Below are 23,798 nucleotides of genomic sequence, written 5' to 3' on the forward strand. Positions count from 1 at the left end.
GTCCCTTTCGAACAAAAGAAAAAGAGCCTACAGTCTTCTCTTTAATGTTTAAATTCCAAACGAAGCAAAGAATTGTTTTTTGTTAGAATAGAAACTTTATTCCATTTGCGATTGCTATAAATAAACGGGAGCTTCAACAGATATGGTTAGTGAAGGTATTGAAACATACGATCTCACAATGATCCGCTGGGCCAAATCCTCGTTAACTGATGATCAGAAAATGAAGCAAATTTTGGCAACTCATTCACCAAATGGCCTAGAGATTGATATCCTACCTCTCCTAAAAATAATTGAAGATGCTTTCTCTGATCGGGCCATACTTCATGTTGCTTCACCTGTAAGTACCCAGCTAAGCTTCTTCTTTCTTTCCTATACTTTTATATAAGAATAATTTCTATATAATGATAAAATTTACGGTTTCAATTTAAATCAGTTATATATAGAAATAAACTCTATATTGTAATAAGTTATAAATTTTTTAAATCCCGTCTTAAGAAAATATTCCTCTATATAGTAATATTTTTATATATATAACTTCAAAAATTTTATGTTATACTATTTTTTATTTTATTATAGCATTGTTTTGCCTCATCAATTTTATTTATATAATATGACAAAAATATCTACATATCTCACATGTAGTTTTTATCATTTCACTAAGGAGATTAAATATTAAATTTTAAAAAAATTAATATCCAAACAAAGAAAAAGAACAATCAAAGAAACCAAGAAAAGATAACAAAAAGATAATAACAAAACAAGAAAAAAAAAAAAGGACAAAACAATAAAGGAACCAATTCTACCAAAAATTGTTTAATTGCCAAGTTTTATCACTTTCAGAAGCATGTGATGAAATTAAATTTATAGGTTTATATGTACAATTATTCATAGCATATTAATGTTACCAATATTTCCTCTAAAGCACAAATAATAAATTATTGAGTATTGCACTAATTAGAGAAAATGATAAACTATGACTGTTGTGCTATTTTTCTTCTTCCAAGAAATATAATTCTCTTTCTTGAAAATTTAGATTATTTTTAAAGCTATTTTTCAATGAAAGAAATTTTTAAAAAAGTACTATACGAAAGTAAATAAAGGTAAATATCAAAAGAAAAAATAAAATAAATAAAAGAAAATAGATTCTCATCATAAATGAAAAAAAGATATAATTAATAAATAAATAAATATGAGAAAAAGTTTACAGTTACTAGATGTGGAGGAAATTAATCGTCAAATAAATATATGCAATTATAAAATATTTACATATATGTAAGTAGATATTTTCCCAACTCTCTCTCTATATAAATTTATTTACACATATTACAAGTCATCTGTTTTCTTTTCTATTTTATACCATATGAAAAATTCATAGTTACCCACTTAATCTAAAATAAAAAAATAGTCAAAGATAGATCTAATTATGGTGACTTCTGATATGATGGTTTACAAAAGTATAAAAAGAAGAAAGTGGAGAGAATTATATAGATCTATAATGCAGATAGTTTTATTTTTATTGGCATATAATTTTTGAATTCGGAGAAAGCTGGGGCAAAGTTAGAATTTACTTTCAATGGATCAAAACAAAAATAAAATTGCAATGGATATAGGTTTTAAGTGAAGGACTTGATTGCACATAAGAAAACCTTTTTGGATAAAATAAAATTCTATTACAATTTTTATACTATAATACACTTTGTAGTGTTTCTTGCTTCTCTTGACAGTTTAATTCTTCAACATATTCTTCCTTCATTCTCAAGTTTAGAAACATCTTTTCATTGTCAGCACTTGTATTTGATTAGTCTTGAAATTTTTCTTCATAATTGAGTTCTTCTTTCAAAGTAAATTCTTCATATAAGCTCGATTCCATAACGTTTCATTTTTCTTTTTTTCACAAGACTCTTCAAGTTAACTTAGCATAGCTGAGGATGCCAACACATCCCTTTTGTCATCACTATCTATAGCTTCTTCAACGGCACATGATGTTTGGATGTCAAACTCCCAGTCCTCTTCGCTTTCAACTTGGGGCTGACTCGACATCACAACATTCCCTTCCTCTTTCTTATACCAGCAATCTCGAGCATAGTGACCTTGTTTGCCATAAACGAAATACTGAATATTCTTTCTACGATAAGAATTGTCCTTCTATTGATCTTGAGTTTAGTGAACTCCCCCTTACTGCCAGCTCCTTGTCATCTTTTCTACTTTGGTTTTTTCCATTTCTTGATCTTGCAACGTAAAGAGCCTTTCCCTTTTTCCTACTAAAGAGGCTTTCTTCTTTTATTGATTGATACTTTAGACATGATTTGCTAGTACATTTTCTAACTCATTTAAAGACGGCTTCTTAGACTATCCTCGAGTTATCACGATGAGTGCATTAAGCTTGAGACGTACCTGTGAATTATAATCCTCCCCGTTCTTGTCTCCGTAATTTGATTTTGAGGATCTAATTTTGAAACATCTTGACATAAAGTCTTAACTTTAGTAAAGTATTCAATCATTGTCACGTTATACTGTGAGATTAATAATATCTCGTTGTCGAGTTATTGTAGTTTAGTATCATTTGTTCGAGCGAATAATCTAGCAAGAGTGTCATATGCCTCCTTAGGTGTCTTTGCATCCTTGATGTACTGCAGTAAATCATCCTCTACAGATACTGACAAAGCATATATAGCTTTACCAACCTTGACCTTCCATCTTTTAGGATCATCATGATTTATTGGAAGTATCGTTTCACTCTCTAATAATTTTCCATAAATATTAACCGAGCGAATAAAATTGCATGCGAGTGTTTCAAGTGTTATAATTATTAATATTAAATTTTTCAAAATTACTTATCGAACTGGATATATCCGCCATTGTGACTTGGTTATCCTCTCTAAGTAACTAAGTAAGCTCATTTCCAAACCAACGAGCTCCATAGTTCAGACCGTACATCAGCAGCACCTCGACATAACACGATCCCTAATTGTTTGCCCTTAAAGCATTTGGAAGCCGGTCCCTAGTCGCCTGCTTTAATACCAACTTGTAGATTTTAAGTGGAGAACGTGATACACAAGCAAACTTCTTTGACTCTCACTCTCTCGCCACACACTATAATTATTCTGCACTTATTCATAAGCACATACCATACTAAGGAGCCAAGCTCCTTTTATACTGTTGCTGAGTAGGTTGTTATTGCCGACTTTATCAAATCGGTAATTTTTGTTTTAATTATTAGATAAACATTGGATGATTCTGGAGAAGGAATTCTCTAGAATGGCGGGCGACGATGTAATTTTTAACAATGGTACAATTTCAATTTGTACTGAAAATAATAATATAAAATTTGAAAAGTTTCTTAAAAACTTTTAAACTTTGTGTGGATCATTGAAGGTAATGTGGCTCTGTCAGTATTTACAGTCGGTTTGTAATTAGTATAACAAGCTAACGAAGAGTATGCCAAATTAATTTGATCTTCACAGCATCATATGTGGCAAAATTCACCCCTTAACCAAAAAATATGTGGCATATTGGATAGACTTATTTTATTTCAGAATATTCTTTTTGAATAAAAACCTATTATAAAAAGAAAAGGGAAAAGAATAGTTGGATTCATTTAAAATTTGGAAAAAGATGAAATTTAAGTTAAAAAATACTAGAAAAATCCAAGAATTATTATAAATAAATATATAAACTAAAGTTTCAGTTCGGTTAAAATGACTGAATTAACAATTTTTAATGTAAAAGTAAAAACCAGACTAAATATAAAGAAAATTAAAAATTAAAATAATACAAAACCGTTAATTGGTTTTCTTATTCGGTTTTGATGGGTTCGATTTTTCGGATCTTTTAGCTTGACCCGAGTAAGGAACTAAGGATGTTTTAGTTTTCTTTGGTTTTAGCAAAACGTCGTTCGGTCTATTATTGCAATTAATAACAGCTTTCGATTTATTTAGACTATAAATGCAGAAGCAGAAGCAGAAGGACAAAAGGAGGAAAAGGCTCTTGTTACTAAGCTTTCATTTGAAGCAGAATCAGAAGCAGAAAGGAGCAAGGAGCACAAGGCTCTTGTTGCCCCCCTTCCATCCGATATTGACAGAATTTCATCAGAGGTTTGTTTAAATGCTTATACAGTTAAAGTGTATATATCTATATATAGTAATACTTCTGTACAGTTATATATTTGGGACCAAATAAAATTTATTAGTATGAGAATGTTATAATTTAATAGAAGTCTGAGTAATTAATTTTCTTTTTAAACTTAATACTTAATCTTGTTGGTGAATTGATAAAAATCAGAAATAAAATAAATAAATATCTTATCATATTATATAAAAAAAATTAATGAAACAAAACAATACTATAATAAGATAAAACATAGCATAACATCTATTTTTTAAAGTTATATATATAAATATTACTATAAAAAAGTATATTTTCTTAAGAGATTTAAAAAATTTATAACATATTATAATAAAAAATTTATTCATTTTTATAACTAGCCTAAATTAGGACTGTAATTTTTTATTATTATATAAAATTATTTCTATATAGAATATTAATATAAAAATGTTTTACTGTATATATATATCGTAAATTAATTTCTGCACATAAATGATTCTTTTTACTGATTTAATAAAGTTAAATAATTTAAATTGATATGATTTAAATTGTTTTTCTCACACGATATATAAAAATCTAAAATGAACTTTGATCATGTTAATTTGTTACACTAATGATATGGTTTTTATTTCTTTGATATTTCAGATTTGCTACTCGACTCAAATTAATGGAGCAGATGTGGATGCAACGACGTTATCATTATTCAATATGCTAGCCAAATATTCATGGGACGCAAAGTTGGTGCTGACCATGGCAGCTTTTGCTTTGAACTATGCAAAATTCTTCCTCTTACTCCGCCTTTATCCCTCCACAAACCGAACTATCATCAAGACACTGGCAACCATCAAGGGATTGCCTTTCATCTTCGAATACACAAACGAATCAATTAAATGTAGGTCCGATGAAATCGACAAACTGATTCAGGCCATGATGGATGCCACTAGGTCTGTGGTTAAGTTCAGGAAGCTCCCCCCTGTGTACATTTCTCTGGAAGCATCAGCACTGTCCACAGCTCTTGCCCACATCCCAACTGTTGTCTACTTGATCATAAGGAGCATTGTCGCTTGCTCAACTGAATTTGCCAGTTTCACCAACGTGGCACTCGGGTAAGTCTGCAGACTTTGCAAAATTGGTTAGGCTCTTAACTTACAACTTCACAGCCTAGCCTGGAAATGACCCACTGCAATATCATCATTGGATCAAATGAAAAGAAAAAAACAATGTTAAATCTATCAAACAAAATTGTATTTTCGTAAGGATCAACGTTAAGGAATAAGGTGATATTGTGCTTCCTTGCCCCAGAATTGGCTAGTATATATGATTAAGTATAATTCCACTTATTTCAGGACTGTGAGGGAGCTGTCCGAATTGACTGAGAAACTAGTCCAAAGATGCAACGTTCTAAAGCAGCAGCTGGAAATTTGCCAAGAACACATAGGTTTGATATGCTTGCCAAATCTTCCTGATATGGCACATTTTGGATAACAATAGAATATAAGAATATACAGTGAAATGTTATTTTCGAGGCTTTTCCTACTTTGAATTTTTAGTTAAGGGTGAGGTTTTCTTTTCAATTATATTTTCCATATGGCTGCCTACCTATGTTCAAACGTAAATACTAAATTTGGAGATAATGATATAAATGGTCACTTAACTTCCACTTAGTTTTATTTTAGTCATAAAACTTCGACTTATTTCATTGTAGTCATTTAACTTTATTTTTTTTAATTTAGTCACTTTCCAAATAAAAAATTAATATGTGTTCAGAATAACCGATAAAAAAGTGTAATTAAATATAAAAAATTTTGACATATCAATTTCTTATTGACAAGGTAATTAAACTGCAATTAAAACTAAAGTCAAATGATTGAAATGAAACAAATTAAGATTTTGTGATCAAAATAAAATTAAATACAAAATTTAGTGACCATTTATGTTATTATCTTCCAAGTTTACTTAGATTTAAAAAACTATTACCAATAATTAGTACGTATCACTTAGTATAAGAAAGAACTTTTCTTTATCTAGACCAGCTTAGCTAAATATTTAGCTAACTAATTTTACAAACTGTCAAGAATATTTAAATTTTAAATTTTTGCTCGATATGAGAAGTTAACTAAAAATAATAATATGTTCTTATTTAGGCGCTCAATCACACTTATAAATTAAATAAAATCTTTCACTTAATAAATAATAATATTTATTATTATGAATGACATTATTAAAAAAACAATCCTTCAAAGTTTAGGCAATTTATCGTTTCCCATTTTAGTAAAGAGTTTTGATTTGAATATGCAGAAAAGAAGAGGAATGTTGAAGCCTATTTAAAGCTTCTAAATTGTTTCGATACAGCCAACAAGGACAACATAGAAAGCCTTAAAGCCTTTATCAAAGCCAAGGATGGCGATCTCCCACTCTTCAATGGAGCTACCAAGAAAGAGGTTTTGGTAGCTCTCTCCTATAGCATATTTAGTCATTAGCTAGCAAGCCCTTTCAATCTATACACAGGACTTGTTAATATATTTGTTACTGTATGTTAACAGGTTGACATTAATGTGCTGAGAAGGAAAAATGTTCTCTTGCTGATTTCTGGCCTAGACATTTCCCAAGATGAACTTTGGATTCTAAAGCTGATTTTCAGAGAGGCCAATATCATCGCAACCAGGCATGAGCGTCAGTATGAGGTGGTTTGGGTCCCAATAACAAACCATTCAGTCCAACGGACTGATCTAATGGAAAATGAAATAATTAAGAACCTGAAATATACCATGCCATGGTACTCTGTTCAGAACCCAACTCTGATAGACAAAGTGGTGATTAAATTGATCAAGGAGGTGTGGCACTTCCGCAATAACACTGTACTTGTGGCCCTTGACTCTCAAGGTAGAGTGGTTTCCCCTTATGCTCTCCACTTGATGTGGATCTGGGGATCGCATGCTTTCCCTTTCACTAGGTCGAGACAAGAATCTCTCTGGAAGGATGAGACATGGAGGCTTGAACTTCTAGTCGATGGCCTTGATGCAACGATACTCAGATGGGTAACATTTTCATACGTGTAATATAAATAAAAATGGAAAATGCTTGCATGATTTGTGAAGTGAATTATTGCAGGAATAGTATTTTAATGACTACCAAATAAGGTAACTATAGTAATAACTCAATATATTAAATAGTAGAACAATAAATTTTAGCTCAGTGGTAGACTGTAGTCCTTGTAAGGTTTTAGATCAGTAATTACTTAGTCGAAGTATATATTCTTGTTTGTGCACCAAACTGATAAATAATTAATGCATATTTATTAGTTTAAATTATTAAATATATGTCAATTATTCGATAATAAAGTGTAAAACACTTACATATATTTCACATTTCTATTTAATAAAGTAAATAGATAATAATTAGTCATTAGAGAATTATTAATCCATGATATATATCATTATTGGATAAAAGCTGAGGTGATTGATATAATAGCAATCATTATACACAGCAAATAAAATATGTGAGCATTCGTTTCATTCATGACTTTGTGCCAATTCGGTTAATTTTTTATTTTTTTTCGTTTAAATAATTGGCGTAGGCTTTTGAAGAAAAGCACATTTTCATATTCGGAGGTGATGATGTTGAATGGGTGAAGACTTTCACGGCCACCGCACGAGAAATCGCACATGCAGCACGTTTCCAACTGGAGTTAGTCTATGTGGGAAACAGAAGCAAGAGGGACAAGATCAAGCAAATCATAGATTCAATAGAAAAAGATAAACTCAATACTTACTTCTGGCATGACCTTACCGCAATATGGTACTTCTGGACCAGGCTAGAAAGCATGCTATTCTGCAAGATTCAGCTAGGAAATAAGTTTGAAGAGAATGATGGAATCATGCAGGAACTCAAGAAACTTCTTAGCTATGAGAAAGAAGGTAGATGGGCTATGCTTACGAGAGGCTCTAATATTATGGTAAACGGTGCCGGTGCTAAAGTTCTGCATGCGTTAACAGAGTATGACCCATTGAACGATCTCAATTCTCCTAATCAGGACTTTGGTCTATCCTTCAAAGACCACTACAACAAGATTAATACAGGCACTAGTGTTCATTCTTGCTGCCGCTTCAGTTTTCCCACTGCTGCCAGAAGGTTCCCTAAGCGCACGACATGCCCCGAGTGTCACCGCATAATGGCGAAACAGATTGTGTTAAGCTGCTGCCACAAGGGCATCTCAGAAATACCCTTTTAATTAAGGGTGTCACTCTAGCATTCTTGAAAAATTTCTCTACATATTGTTTGTCATTTGTTGTTTATGATATGTTTGGTTAAAATTTTGAAATATATAGCTCTACATCTTCATTTTATTGATTTTAATAAAACCATTCTCTTCATTTCTTTTATTGATTAGTCTCACTCAGATTCAAACTTGAGAAATTTAATAATTATGTAGACATTATTTCAATATAGTGTTGAGACTTGATAAAGTAAATTAACTTTCTATCGGCCATAAAATAAAAAAAAATCAGAAAAAAAAAAAAACATCGTCCAACGTCTAAACCATTTCAAAGAATATAAATCTCATACGATTAAAGAAAAAAAGTAATTAATATTTCTTAATATAAATCAGTAAGTGATAAATCTTTTTGAGGATACTACTTTATTTAGCCCAACATACAACTTGACAATCTGTTAGTAATTTCCTGAAAACAGTTACAAATCAAAGTAGTCTTCCAGAACCAAAAACAAAAAAATAAAATAGTAAGTGAGAGGGTTCAAAAGTCCATGGACTTTTCTACACCCTAAAGATATAAAGATGTCCACCAATTAAACTAAGTCTAATCCGCATTTTGAGTGTTCCATTAAGAAAAATATACAGATTACGACATTAAAAATTGATGACCATAATTGTTAGGGTAAATTAATTAAAGACAGTGATGAAACTCATCAGCTGAGGTCCTATAATTCTTAGTGAAAGAGGAGATGGGACATAGAGTTCACAAAAGTGCATATGGTTTTTCCTTCAAGTTGTTAACATTTTGATTACAATAGAAGCAAGGAAGTTGATTCATTTACTTTTACTTTTCTTTTCTTTTCTTTTAACAGGTTTTTTTAAATAAAAAAAATTAAATATGGGAGAAAATTCAATTGTCTGCCTTTATTCCTTCTCTCTTTTTCTTTTCTGAAATGGGTTCTAAGACCATGAAAACTCCTCAATTAAGACTAATCCAAATTTCATCATCCCTTTCCGTTTCTGATTACTATATAAAAAGAGTCTCATTAGCCATTGCAACAACACCACTTCTTCTTCGCTTCTTCTCTTCTTAAAACCTCAAGTCCTTCTGTAGCTACCTATCTCGCCATGGCTTATGCAGCAAGCACCAGCGCTTCCCAGCATTTGATCAAGAGTGAAGGAAGCATGGCAGCATTGTCTGATGAAGATTCGTTGATGAAGCTAGTTCAAGAAACTCATGCACCTGATGACCGTAAGTTCGATGTAAGGACTCTTCTGAATGTCCTGGAAGACATCCTTATTAATTGCGAATCTCGTGAGATTGAGAGCATTATGCCGGTAAATTCAGCAGCATTATTCTCCCTTCTCTACATTAAGATCGTAGTGTTTATATCCTAGTTAATTAATAAAAGGAAGTCTCTGTCAGTTCTAATCGCTTCTGCTTTTCAGGCGACCCAAACTCACAAGGAAACGCCGGACAACAGCCGTGAAGTGCTTGAATCATTATCTTATATTATTGATAAGCTTTCTTCCGAGGTTAGGATTTCCATATTGTTATATTATATTAGTAATATAATATATATATATATATATATATATATATATATATATTTTATAGTGCCTTCTAAGCCTATTTTACTTTACTTATATAATGAGATTACACTTCATCATCTGATGATTATTAACAAAATAAATTTATTTTTAAATAAGATTTTTCACATTTTTAATTTACTAATTGATTCGTTTATAATATAATTTATAAGTCGACCAGTTAAATATAATTATAGATAATTTAAAAAAAAAATCATTTAATTGCAACAAGTGATGTCTTTTTAATTATTATAATGTTAACATTGATTTAATTAGTTTATTTTAAAATAAATGATGATAACTTTATCTTTCATAAAGTAAACTTTACTTTATTTTTAACCTCCATTAATTTTATTATGTGATGATAATTAAGTAAATAATCATTTCTGATGGATTACCTCAATCATTTTACTTATTAGATCTCATACAAGGTTCTCAGTGGAGCAGATGGGCATAGGACAACTATCTCATTCTTGAACATGCTATCAAACTATTCTTGGGATTCTAAGTTGGTTCTGATAATGTTAGCTTTTGCTTTGAACTATGGGGAATTCTGGCTCATTGCAGAGATTCGCTTCTCAAACCCATTTGCAAAAACAATGGCAACCCTGAAGCAATTTCGTCCTTTCATCCTGGAATATGCTGCTACTTCATTGAAGCCCACGTTTGATGCGCTCAACAATCTGATAAGGGTGATGAGGGAGGTGACTAAGTGCGTGGTTGAGGTCGGGGAATTATCATCTGAAATACCAGCATATCTTGAACTTTCCGCCCTCGTTCAACGTGCTACCTACTGGACCACAATAAGTGCTATGGCTTGTGCTACTCAGATTAACACCTTGGCAAAGTGAGTACATAAATATGTACTTTACTTCTGTTTCGTTTTCGTCACATTATATGCTTTCTTGATATAATTAAGCATGGATGACAGAATCTCATGTTATTAGTTGTAAATACATATTCACCCAATCAGTAATAATATCTTCATATTCATCATTACAGGCTTGACAATGCTGATCAACTGGCAGGGGAGCTATCCACCTTGGCTGACAAACTCCAAAACATACATGATCGTCTAAGAAGCCAGCTGACAATTTGCTACCAACAAAAAGGTTTGCTGCTAATTAATTAACAATTATCATAATATATATGAAAATGCTGTAGGGAGGCCGGTTGCAGATCGATCAGTGACTAACAGTACGGACTGAAATTCAGTGGAACTTAGATCATTAGTCCAAAATCCAGTGTCAACTAGGGAAACAGATATACTCGATCCTCATACAAGTTAATGATATCTAATTTACAGATGACATGAGTTATCAAATGCTTTTGAATCTTTTCAAAAGCGTCCACATTGACAACATGAAGATCCTCAAAGCCCTGATTTGCTCCAAGAATGATATCCAGCCGCTTTTTGATGGCTACACCAAGAAAAGGGTTTGCTCTTTCTTCCACATCACAGATACTGCTACTACCATTATCTCTAATTCAAATGCTGCAAGATATTAACCCAGGAATTTGTCAATTTGTTATGATTTTATATATAGGTTAACATTGATGTGCTTAGGCAGAAGAATGTGCTATTGCTCATTTCGGATCTACACATTCCCGACTACGAGATTTTTTTTCTTGAGACACATTACAGAATTACCGGTAATCATCTGTTCGAGGTGGTTTGGATCCCAATTATGGACCGAACAATCAAGTGGAATGATCTCGGTCAAAAACAGTTTGAGTCTCTGCAGTCTAAGATGCCATGGTACACAGTGTACCACCCGACACAAATCGACAAAGTGGTCATTAAATTCATTAAGGAGGTGTGGCACTTCAACAACAAGCCTATCCTGGTTGTGCTTGATCCTCACGGCAAAGTGGTATCCCCTAATGCCCTACACATGATGTGGATTTGGGGAAGCCATGCCTTCCCTTTCACTAGCTTGAGAGAGGAAATGCTCTGGAAAGAAGAGACATGGAGACTTGAGCTTCTTGTTGATGGCATTGACCCAATGCTTGTCAACTGGGTAAGTAATAATAATATCAGCTTAGCTGTAGAATAAACTCAAATTGTTCTAGGGTTTTGAAATCATTTTAGTATTGGTAATTTTAGTCAACAATGTAAAATTAGTTGAATCTTTAGCTAGCCAACCAATAATTTGGCCAAAATATATAAAATCTGATAATGTTAAGTTGCAGCTTAATTAGAGTATAATATCATTTAAAACATCAAATAGAATTGGATGATAAAGGTCCTAAAATTGTTAAAGTGCAAAAGTTTATTTTGATTTTATTTTTTCAGTAATTGGTTAACTATTATATTTCTTTTTTACCTTTTAACAGATATTTCAATCCACTAAGCTGCTATATTGTACAATTTTGACAAATTGAAATGTCCGGTAAAATTTGCAATTAATTTGATGAAATAGTCAAAATTGAAAACAATGGACCAAAATTTTCAAAACTCACAAGGGCTACAGGCTTTTCTCTGGCCTAATAGTTTAGCAAGAAGCACTTCCCTCCATTTACGGATATGCAAACTATAAAATAGTTGACGAGTATGAATTAAATTTCTTGGTACGCCAGGTTGGAGAAGAAGAGTACATTTTCTTGCATGGAGGAGACGATGTAGAGTGGGTAAAGGAATTTACGGAGATGGTAAGAAAAGTTTCACAGGCAGCACAAAAACCTGTGGAGATGGTTTACTTAGGGAAGAGCTATAAGAAGGATAAAGTGCGTAAGATCGCAAAAACGATCACTGACGAGAAACTTGGTCACTCCTGGGATCCTACGATGATATGGTTCTTTTGGACGAGGTTGGACAGTATGCTATTCTCCAAGATTCAGCTACGCAAGATTGATGAAAATGATACCCTGACGCATGAAATCAAGAAGCTCATTAGCTATGATAAAGAAATGGGGTGGGCTTTGCTCAGCAAAGGACCTAACATCGTTGTCAATGGGCACAGCACCACAGTCTTGCGTGCATTGACAGAGTATGATAAATGGAAGGAGAATGTGCCTGTAAAGGGCTTTGATTTGTCGTTCAAAGAGCATCATGACAAGCTTCAAAGCACCAATGGGCCTTGCTGCCGATTTGAGTTCCCTAGCACCTTCGGTGAAATTCCTGAGCACCTCAAATGCCCCGAGTGTCTCAGAAGCATGGAGAAACACATGGCTTTCCGTTGCTGTCATGACTGTTGATTAATTAATTAGTTTTTACTCCACATCTTCTCTTTTGTTTTTGTTGCTATGTATTTCCATTTGTCTTTGTTGTGATGACCAACGAACTCAATCTCTAATTCCATCCATATAATTCATTTTTATTCTCTTAATTATCTAATACATTAATATATTCCGTATGATTCTAAAAATTAAAGTGGATCGGATATTGTTTGGTCACTATTCAATCTTTTCAAATGTGATAAATTGCTGATTGTACCAGAGGTTGATTATCTCAAATAATTGCTATAAATGCAATAAATGTAAGATATGAGACCGTTTGACTTATAATCTAGATGATTATGCAGGTAATAAAGAAACTTAAATTATTTTAATTTCTTAGCTAAGTGAATGCAATTTTGCTAAATCGACACGTAAAGCTTATTAATAAGCTAAAAGTCAAGCTAATAATGAGCTAAGGCTAAAAAATTGAGCTGTTAATGACAATTATAAAACTAAAAATCTAAAATTGAGCTTAAAAAATAAAACTAAGAGCTAAATTATAATAAGCTAAAAGTGATGATTGAAGATATAAGCTAATGAACTTAATTGCAATAAATAAATGTTAAAATAGTAACTAGAAAGCTTCAAGAATTTGATTGTATAAAGTAATTGACTTGCATATATAATTGAATGTAAAAGAACACTTAAGAGCTTTGAACTTACTGTAAATTACAACTAAGAATTGCTTGACTATACTAAAGATTACTTTTCTTATCTAAAGATTGTTGTTCTAATATAAAGATAGCTTTCTAATTTGAGAATAAAAGATAAAAATAAAGCTTATAGATTTTGGGTCTATTTTGATTTGATTGATTGATTAGGTACGATATGCTCACTAGAGGGTTCTTACTAATTTATAGACTTCTATAGCTTGAAAAATATTTTAGTATATTCTTCATCTTCTATTGGTCCTTAATTAACTCTCCATCCTATCGTTCTTTATTTTGCATTCATTGATGATGTAACTTTTTTGTTCCACTTTTTTACTTTCCTCAACTTACTGTCCTTATTTCTCAATTTTCTACTTTTGCTCAATTCCATGGCTCATTTCCTTAGATATATTTCACTTCCATGCCACTTCTTTGTTAACTGCCACGTGTACTTCTTCATTTCCACTTCTAAAAAACGTGTTTTAAATTTTCAAAAGATTCTATAATTTCTTTTCGCTTGTTTGCTTTCTTGGATCTATACTAAATTTGGATATAAAAAAATACCTAAATCTATACCTAGCTCAATTTTGAGAATTATATATAGGAGAAATATTATAAATACTCATATTTGTTTATTTTTTATCAATGTTTTGGTTTTTTTAGATCTTTTTATTTATACTGTGTTAAAATATTAAAAATACAATTTCTTAATTTTTTCAACATTACAGTTTTAGTTATTCTTTATTTTCTTGATAAAATAGTAAAAAAAACTGAAAAAACAACGGAAAAATAATTACATTATAAATTTAAAAAATAAAAATAAAAATATTTTTTAAAAGAAATTTATGCAGTAAAAATGATAACTTTTTATTAATTTTAAAATATTTTTAAAAAGCTCTCTTACATATGTCTAACCAAGCCTAGAAAATATTCGGATTAAACCTAACGGGTAAATGGGATCCATGAAAAGTCTAAAATACCTAAAAATAAAAAAATTGTCACTTACAATATATGAAACACAATTATTAGGCCTATCCTTTCCTCTTTTTCTAATGTTGGTCCTTCTCTTTCTCTCTCTCCCTATTATGAAAATTAGACTTTAGATTAAAATCATTCAGTTACATGTCAGCAATCCAAGTTGGTTGTACCATGAAATTACAAATCTTTTCTAAATTGGTCATAGATTTGGTTACCCCTTTCTTCTTCTATTCATTTTACTTGTGCTCCTTCCAGTAACCAGAAAGGAGCTGCAATGACATTGTTTAATTTAGACATATATTTTTATTTATACATCAATTTAATAAATAATTAATATATATTAATTTTAAATTAAGTGAATATATATCAATTATTTAATAATTTTACATATTTTGGCATTATATATATATATATATATATTAATTTTCTATTTGTTATATGATCCATATATTTCATATAAATAAATTCTTTTATATTTTAATATTAAATAATTGATATATATTCTATTATATATCAATTTTATACTCATATAACACATGATTTGTAGATTAAAACTAACCGGTAGTGTAACGGGAGATTCGATTGTTTCTGAAGATCTTGCGGCTGTAAGGACATAAAATCATTAAATGATTATGTCTAATTCTATTTCTAGATTCAGAGATTAGGTGGCCGATGCTTTAACCGAACAAGCTTGCTCTTGTAATGATTTTTCTATGGACTCCGACACCCAATGTGCATGGCTGCAGGAATCTTTTACTTTATAACAGTTTTCATCTTATTAATGGAATTACCTATCTTGTGAAAAAAAATAATAATAATCTTAACCCCAGATATCATAAGATTAAGAGAGAGTTTAGTAAATATATTATATGTGACTAATATATATAAACATTAAGATATTTTTTTTTACGAGAAAAAAGAAAAAAAACAACCAACGGTAGCAACCTTTACTAAACGGGATTATAAGAATTCTCCTCTTCTAATATAAAATGTTTAAAGAGTTATAATTTAGCTTAAGACGAGGTACAAACTTATCACCGCAACACCAACTTTAATGCCAAACAAAAAAGATCCGATAAACATGTGACCTAAATAGTCTTGTTAGAGACATAAATTCTTCAAAGAACCGACCCTCAAGGACTCGAATTCAGGCTCTTACAAGCGTAGTGGAAGCACTTCTTATCATTAATACCACTCTTGGTGGTGATAAAAACTAAGGTAAATAATAGTGAGATGTTTAGTAATTTTTGACAGAATATTGTGGCTATAATATAACTCAAAAAGCTACCTAAAATAGAAACTAGATGTCTTTATGGATTTACCGGATTGCCGGGTGCTGGGAAAAATCGTCCCAATTAAAGCATATAACTTTTGATTTAGGTTATTGGTATAAGATTTGCCTGGCTGTTAAATCAAGATATCTACAGTTTGCCTTAAGCAAAGCATGGAATCAAATCTCACTTTTTTACTGTTTACTCCTTTTTACTTTTATTTATTTTTTCTGGGTGGTGTTGTTTTAGAATATAAGAAAGCAAATTCTCCCATCTTTCTTTAACACGTAAAAATGGGAATCAAGAAAGGAACTGCAACCACAGCAGTAGCAAATCAGAGTGTTTCTCGTGGAATGCATATATATATTTATTTGAAATAATTATAAAAATAGTATGCAAAATTTGATAATCAAGTATTTAAATTTTTAAAGGTATAATTTAATGTGTGAACTACTTACAATTGAGTGTATATAGTAGGTCAATAACTTATGCCATATATTATTAACTTAGTATATTAAAAAAATAAAATATTAAAAAAAAATTAAAAGGGTATTTACTTTTAATAAATTAATACATTGTTCTTACTACTACCATCATTATATTATTCTTTCTATATTTTCATCAATTTTTTTAAAGAGATTTCTATCCAAGTTTGAGCGACACTTTATTTTTTTCAATCAATCACTATAAACATTTAAAACAAAATCGATCATTGTTGGGAATGATAATTTTAACTATAATGTTAATTACTACTACATGTCTTTATGACATGTATAATATTTATTTATATATTTATATCTATCTTTATAAATTTTATTGTTTATGTGAAAGATTTATTCTCTATCATGTAAATATTATCTTTCACTATGAAAATATAATAAAGTTTCATTTGACTGCATTAGATCTTTTTTATATGTAATGATTGATTTTACACACTCAAATATTAATAGTTTTTAGTTTTACATAATAAATTATAATTTTTAAAAATTTAAATATTTAATTATTACATTTCAACAAATTTACATAGATATGAATAACTTGTAACATGTTGACTTGCTATGTACACTCAAACGTAAATATTTACTAGATTCATACACTAAAATATAAAATTTAAGAGTTTAAACACTTAATTATCAAATCTTAATAAGTTCAAATACTATTTTATAGTTATTCATATTTATTTGATGGAAGAATCAATCAATTCTTGTTTGATATTGTATATTACTCTTCCAGAACAATTTTTACCCTTGTGTTGATTTAGAAATGAGACTGTTTCCATTATAGTATTGCTACATATGATTGTTTCTTCTCTTTTTTCTTTTTGTTTTTTGAATTTAGCAATATATTCATTGTATTACTTCTCTATGCAAGTCCATACTAATTGATAGTATTTGGCTTTGTTTTGTGTCCTTATTCGCTATGAAGGGCAATTTGTACTTTTTCGATCATTACTCATTCCAACCCTGTCCGGTTAAATTAAATCTATCTGAGTTAACCGGGTAATAAGTATGGATAATTTATATTTGAAAAAATTATATAGATATAGATAAGGTATAAATATTATACTACCTTATTTATATTTTACTCAAAATAATTTTTTTAAATTAGATGTAAAATATTAAAGAAATTTATAATTAAATTTATTAATTTTAATTATCAAATATTTTCCATTTAGATGCCATTAGGTTCTAAACCCTAAGGGGTGTAAATTACTATAGGTACAGCTATTGTATGAATCTCATTCTTTTTCGAAAAAAAGTATTCTAAATTTAATTTTAGAAATAATTATGGCTAGAATTACACATATATTAATAGATTTTCGCAAAAAAATAAAGCCGCGATGCAATTCTGACCAATCAAGTCAATAGTTGGAATTTGTAAGGGGAAACTTTTCCAAGCCTTCCCTTCTAAGCCCTCGAAGCGAAGCATTCAATTGCCTACGTCTCCTATTCGAATCGGCCCGAAGAATCCCCCCCCGGGGGCATTTGCATTTGCTTTAGCCTGTTAATTCTTCCCGAAGCAATGAAGTAGAATTAGACAAACTATTTAGTTATTTAGTTTTTCTAATGTTTTATTAATTTTATTGTTTTAATATAGCCTATTTGATTATATTTTATATTTTAATTAAATAAAATTATAAATTGAAAATCATGTACTTAATAAGTTTTGTACATGTAGGTTAAAATCTTGATAAATGATGAATAAATTAATAACATTAAGTAAACAATAAAATTTCTCGATCCCGACTCGGATCAATGTACTAAATGAATGATCTTGCTTAATGCATAAAATAATAAATTTATTTAGCATGCATGTATAAAGCCCCTATCATTTATATATATAAATAATAATTCTTAAATTTTATATATATGCACACTAATTTTTGACTATATTTATACAATTTATATATAAATCTTAATAAAACTACATAAGTAAATAATTAAAACATAAATCTTTTTAATTAAATATTCATTGATAAATACATACTCTCTGTAAAAAATAATTATTTTTAGTTAATAATATTAATTAGCTCTATTTTAAAGATTTTTCTTATCAGTTGTAGTTGATTTGAATTTATTTATTTATTTAGGCACTATTTACTCTTATTAAAAACTATTATTAATAACTTACTTTAAATTGATCTTGTATACTTAAATTCATATATTTTATAAATAGTTATTATGTTAAAATCATTCTTAATAGTTAAATAATTATAATATTTATAATTATGGTATTTAAAATTAGAAATTTTTATTAGCAGAATTTAAATTTAAATTTTTACTTTTAAAATAACTTTTATAGTAATAAAAAATACAACTGAGCTAAATAAAATCAACTATAATATTTTTAATTATTATAAGTTATTTTTAATTAATTTGTATCATCGAATATAATATAATAAAATAAAATATATTTAATGATAAATTATATTTTCAATTAGCATTTAATCTACTAACAGCAACCGCTAATAAAATTTTATCAAATGATTTAATTTATCAGCCGTCAGTTATTGATTATTAGCCATCAGCCATCAGTTGCATTGATCAACCGAACCAAATTGACAACGAACTTATAACACTACTCTATCGATACTCTAATCATTATCATCCCTATTGGGCTTGTTTCATGTCCCTATCCCTCCATCAATATGTGTTAAGAGCAACTATCTTAATTTGGTTAAATGGGAGGTTCAAATTAAAAAGAAAAATACTCTAGTTAAAAAAAATATTATAAATTATTTCTGATTTCGAGATTAAATACTGAAAAGAAAAGAGATGACCTTGATGTATAGCTTGATTCCAGTTTTGGTACAAATTAATTAATATTGTAATTTATAGTTAATAAATGAATTATTTCCTTCTAAGAAATATGAATAAGTTTATGAGGTAAAAACATTTGATCCATTGGGAGGGTCAATAACCGCACACTTCATATAACTTTTTTAAAGATGAATACTTCATACATAAAAATAACTATGTAACCAAATTCCTATTAACATTAACAGTCGGTTTACTTCAAACAATCAAACTAATTTTACTAAATAAATTTTGATTTCTTGAAAATAAATCAAATCAAATTAATGAATTCTGATTTCGGTTAATCAGTTTGGTAATTGAGAATTGTGGTCAACCCTGGTAAGAGTCAGCTCAATCAATTAATTGATAAATAATTCTTTTGTTTTGTATTTAATTTTGAAAATTTCAAATTCTAAGACGAAACTAAAAGAACTGTGGCAAATTACGATGTAGTCCCGGAGTATGATTAATCTTTGACCAATAGAATCAATCAATTTAATACATAGAGACCGAAAAGAGAAGCGTAAGGAAAAAAGAAAAAGAAAAGAAAGGAAGAACTTTATATGTGGGACATGATATCATAACTGCATGCCGTGAGTGTTGAGGTAGATTGGATGCTAAGATTCTGTCCAAGGAAGAGATGGGACATCGGATTAACAGAACTGCGTATAGTCTTCTTCCCTTTGATGTTTTAATATTTCGGGTACAGTGGAAGCAAGGAATTAATTGATTCATCATAGCCACCTTTACAGCTTTGCTCCATTTCTCATTACTATATAAATAGGGCATTCATTGGCCATTTCAACCACACAAAGCCAATCGCCTTCCCTTCTTTTGCCCTTTATTAAACCTTAAGTTTCCCCAGTAAGTACCTATCTATATTAGCCATGGCCTTCAGGTCACTCTCAGCAGCGAGCACAGGCACTGCTGCCCAGCAGCTGATCAGGAGTGACCGAAGCATGTTTGCACTGTCTGATGAAAATTCAATGATGAAACAAATTCAGGCAACTCATGCTCCTGATGGTCGTGAGTTTGATGTTAGGCCTCTTCTCAATATCGTTGCAGACATCCTCAGTCGTGCCAATATCCCTCATGCTGACACCGCTTTGACGGTACATTCAGTGCTTAAATTAGAAACCGGCCATAATTCCTTAATTTTGTTGGTTTTGCTAATAACTTTTGGTTCAATGTATTGTAGGCTTCTCAAACTCATGCAGAAATGGAAGATAAGAATCGTCAAGCCAATTTTATTGCCATGCTTGAAGCACTCGCTCACGTTATTGACAGAATTGCTTGCGAGGTAAATTATGTATTATTATTATTTCATCATTCTTTAAGTTAATTCGGCAAATTTATCTACAATGCTTTCTAGTTCAGTGGTACTGAAGTTGTCCCCCATAGATCTTCCTCTGCATTCCTGTAAAGAGATCTTTTTTTCATTAACAATGTACTAAAATTGAACTGCAATTTGCAGATTTCGTACAAGGCTCTAAGTGGGTCAGACCCACATGCCACAACTATGTCGTTACTCAACATGTTGTCAAGCTATAACTGGGATGCTAAGTTGGTGCTGACCATGTCAGCTTTTGCACTGAACTATGGAGAATTCTGGCTTCTTGCCCAGATTTACTCATCAAATCCACTTGCCAAATCAATGGCAACCCTCAAGCAGCTACCTTACATCCTGGAACACACAGTCCCACTGAAGCCTAGATTCGATGCACTTAACAAGCTGATCGGGGTCATGATGGATGTGACTAATTGCGTTGTTGAGCTCAGGGAATTACCAACTGCTTACATTTCAGCTGAAACCGGGGCATTGACTACAGCTATTGCCCACGTCCCTACTGCTGCCTATTGGACCATAAGGAGCATTTTGGCTTGCGCTAGTCAGATTACTAGTCTCACCACCTTGGGACATGAGTATATATAATCTATCAACTCCATTACTATTTGCTTTTGTTCGGATCATTTCGATTGTTGCCTTATAGATCACATTCTTATATCTCTTGCACTTAATCTGCTTCAGGTTTGCCACTACTGAGGTATGGGAGCTATCCACCTTGGCCCATAAACTCCAAAATATAGATGATCATCTAAGGAAGCAGCTGTCACTTTGCCACCAACACATAGGTTTGCTACATGCTTATAATATAATATACAACATACTGCATGAGAATACAACAAATTCGATCCTAATTATAGAAGTTAATGATGTTTAAAATGCAGACGAAAGGAGGAATGTCGAATCCTATCAAATGCTTCTGAATCTTTTTGATATGATCCACATTGACAACATGAAGATCCTCAAGGCCCTGATTTATCCCAAGGATGATATCCAGCCACTTGTTGATGGCTCTACCAAGAGAAGGGTTTGCTCTTCTACCATAAGATTACTTTTACTTTTACTGGAACACATGTTTAAAATGAGGCTAATGAGGACTTTCTTTTAATTGTGTGCGTGAATATAAATAGGTTAACATTGACGTGCTGAGGAGGAAGAATGTATTATTGCTCATTTCGGGCCTAAACATTTCCCACGATCAGCTATCAATTCTTGAACAAATCTATAACGAGTCAAGAATACACGCCACCAGGATGGACAGTCATCAGTATGAGGTGGTCTGGATCCCAGTTGTGGATCGTACAGTGCAATGGACTGATCCTATGCAGAAGCAGTTTGAGGCCTTGCAGGCAACAATGCCGTGGTACACGGTCTACAGCCCAACACTGATTGATAAAGTGGTCATCAGATTCATTAAGGAAGTGTGGCACTTTAGGAACAAGCCTATCCTGGTTGTGCTTGACCCTCAGGGAAAAGTGGCATGCCCTAATGCACTGCACATGATGTGGATTTGGGGAAGCACTGCCTTCCCTTTCACTACCTTCAGAGAGGAGTCTCTATGGAGGGAAGAGACATGGAGACTTGAGCTTCTTGTTGATGGCATTGACTCAACAATTCTCACCTGGGTAAGTATAATTTTTATATTGGGTTGTTATTAGAGTTTGAATTCGTGAATTCACCGTCTTACTGAGCCCAAGCTCATTGGTACACTGAAGCAATTCCAGAATTGCATATACCCATTACTCTATGCATAAACTCATTTTTTATGGGTATAGAATTTCTTGTATTTATCAGATTAAAGAAGAAAAGTACATTCTCTTGTATGGAGGGGATGATGTTGAGTGGGTGAGGAAGTTCACAAACACTGCGAGGGCAGTGTCACAGGCAGCACGCATACCATTAGAGATGGTTTATGCAGGGAAGAGCAGCAAGAGAGATAAAGTGCAAAGCATCATAGCCGCAATCCCTGTGGAGAAACTTAGCCAGTACTGGGATCCTACAATGATATGGTTCTTCTGGACAAGAGTAGAAAGCATGCTATTCTCCAAGATCCAACTAGGCAAGATTGACGAAACTGATCCGATGATGCAAGAAATTAAGAAATTGCTTAGCTACGACAAAGAAGGTGGGTGGGCAGTTCTTAGCAGAGGATCGAACGTTGTTGTGAATGGATATAGCAGCACAATGTTGCTTACAATGATAGAGTATGATCTATGGAAGGACAAGGTGCCTGTTAACGGATTTGATTTGTCATTCAAAGAGCACCACAACAAGCTTCACGATCTTGCTCATCCTTGCTGCCGACTCGAGTTTCATAGCACCACTGGCAGGATTCCTGAGCGCCTGAAATGCCCCGAGTGTCTCCGCAGCATGGAGAAGTACATCACTTTCCGTTGCTGCCATGAGGAAGAAGCTGCAGAGATACTATATTAAGAGTACTTACATACATATATGTCTGCATTCAATCTCTATAGCAATATTACTGTTAAATAATGATGTTTGTAGTACTTACGTGTGTACCCTTAAATTAATTTCTTTCCACCTTTCATTTAATATGAAGCCAATTGCCGCCATGGCAGGCTTAAGTTGACATTTGAAGCCTTCAATAAGATTCATTCAGAGTGTGTGATGTAATCTACAATCAGTTTATGGATTAATTTGAAGTGCACTTTTTTTTGTTTTGTTTAAAGGTATGATATATGCTTTATTTGCAGCTTTTCAATTGAGGCCTGGAATATTAGACATTCGTACGTCTACTTTCCTTGCTTTGCCGCCATTTTCATTTTTCTTTCAAATGTGTAGAGAAACACTAAATTTACCATCAAACAATTGAAGTTTGTATAACTTGGAACCAAAATTACATGAGCCATTCCGGGCGTTTTTGAATTCCTGATTTTTTTCTTTTCCTGTGTTGATATCTATTTCGCTTTATTTTAAATGAATGAATAAGAAAAAAATGCTGTTCCTTTTTTCATGAAAATAAAAAACAAATAAAAATAAATCACAGAATGAAATCCTATCTTACTTTTTTACTTTTACCCTCCTATTATAAATTGATCAAACCACAACTATATATCCCAATTCTGAAGTTCAAAATTTTTAACAATTTCATATAGTTCTTTTAGAATTTAT

At 31.4% G+C, this 23,798-nt stretch overlaps 3 protein-coding genes across 4 annotated transcripts; all 3 read left to right on the top strand.

Moving 5' to 3' along the window:
• Positions 1–154: 154 nt before the first annotated feature.
• On the top strand, positions 155–8,625 carry LOC8260345 (protein SIEVE ELEMENT OCCLUSION B). 2 transcript variants are annotated; one of them, XM_048374934.1, is made up of 7 exons: positions 155–337; positions 3,939–4,094; positions 4,750–5,210; positions 5,451–5,542; positions 6,403–6,551; positions 6,648–7,142; positions 7,682–8,625. In XM_048374934.1, the coding sequence occupies exons 1-7, from the start codon at positions 179–181 to the stop codon at positions 8,333–8,335; spliced, it is 2,166 nt and encodes a 721-aa protein (XP_048230891.1). In that variant the 5' UTR covers positions 155–178; the 3' UTR covers positions 8,336–8,625. The 2 variants fall into 2 exon arrangements, with proteins under 2 accessions (XP_048230891.1, XP_015579512.3); XM_015724026.3 differs by having other exon boundaries at positions 6,403–6,545.
• A 660-nt stretch (positions 8,626–9,285) lies between these two features.
• LOC8260344 (protein SIEVE ELEMENT OCCLUSION B) lies at positions 9,286–13,266 on the top strand. The gene is made up of 7 exons (XM_002526914.4): positions 9,286–9,655; positions 9,767–9,853; positions 10,327–10,754; positions 10,910–11,019; positions 11,214–11,344; positions 11,455–11,928; positions 12,488–13,266. Exons 1-7 carry the CDS (start codon positions 9,446–9,448, stop codon positions 13,103–13,105), a joined length of 2,058 nt encoding a protein of 685 aa, XP_002526960.2. The 5' UTR covers positions 9,286–9,445; the 3' UTR covers positions 13,106–13,266.
• A 6,843-nt stretch (positions 13,267–20,109) lies between these two features.
• LOC8260343 (protein SIEVE ELEMENT OCCLUSION B) lies at positions 20,110–23,355 on the top strand. Its single transcript, XM_002526913.4, has 7 exons — positions 20,110–20,433; positions 20,520–20,621; positions 20,796–21,244; positions 21,351–21,454; positions 21,551–21,693; positions 21,797–22,291; positions 22,461–23,355. The coding sequence occupies exons 1-7, from the start codon at positions 20,209–20,211 to the stop codon at positions 23,097–23,099; spliced, it is 2,157 nt and encodes a 718-aa protein (XP_002526959.1). The 5' UTR covers positions 20,110–20,208; the 3' UTR covers positions 23,100–23,355.
• The last annotated feature ends 443 nt before the right edge of the window (positions 23,356–23,798 follow it).

The sequence above is a fragment of the Ricinus communis genome, chromosome 5 (assembly GCF_019578655.1).
Source record: "Ricinus communis isolate WT05 ecotype wild-type chromosome 5, ASM1957865v1, whole genome shotgun sequence".
Lineage (NCBI taxonomy): Eukaryota > Viridiplantae > Streptophyta > Magnoliopsida > Malpighiales > Euphorbiaceae > Ricinus > Ricinus communis.

Bases quoted from the DNA above. Each gene is read 5' to 3' on its own strand.
- LOC8260345 (XM_048374934.1), top strand. From the start codon at position 179: ATGATCCGCTGGGCCAAATCCTCGTTAACTGATGATCAGAAAATGAAG. The intron at 338-3,938 runs GTAAGTACCCAG...CGATTTATTTAG, and splicing joins TACTTCATGTTGCTTCACCT to ACTATAAATGCAGAAGCAGA. The intron at 7,143-7,681 runs GTAACATTTTCA...TAATTGGCGTAG, and splicing joins ATGCAACGATACTCAGATGG to GCTTTTGAAGAAAAGCACAT.
- LOC8260344 (XM_002526914.4), top strand. From the start codon at position 9,446: ATGGCTTATGCAGCAAGCACCAGCGCTTCCCAGCATTTGATCAAGAGT. The intron at 10,755-10,909 runs GTGAGTACATAA...TCATCATTACAG, and splicing joins CAGATTAACACCTTGGCAAA to GCTTGACAATGCTGATCAAC. The intron at 11,020-11,213 runs GTTTGCTGCTAA...TCTAATTTACAG, and splicing joins AATTTGCTACCAACAAAAAG to ATGACATGAGTTATCAAATG.
- LOC8260343 (XM_002526913.4), top strand. From the start codon at position 20,209: ATGGCCTTCAGGTCACTCTCAGCAGCGAGCACAGGCACTGCTGCCCAG. The intron at 21,455-21,550 runs GTTTGCTACATG...TTTAAAATGCAG, and splicing joins ACTTTGCCACCAACACATAG to ACGAAAGGAGGAATGTCGAA. The intron at 21,694-21,796 runs GTTTGCTCTTCT...GAATATAAATAG, and splicing joins ATGGCTCTACCAAGAGAAGG to GTTAACATTGACGTGCTGAG.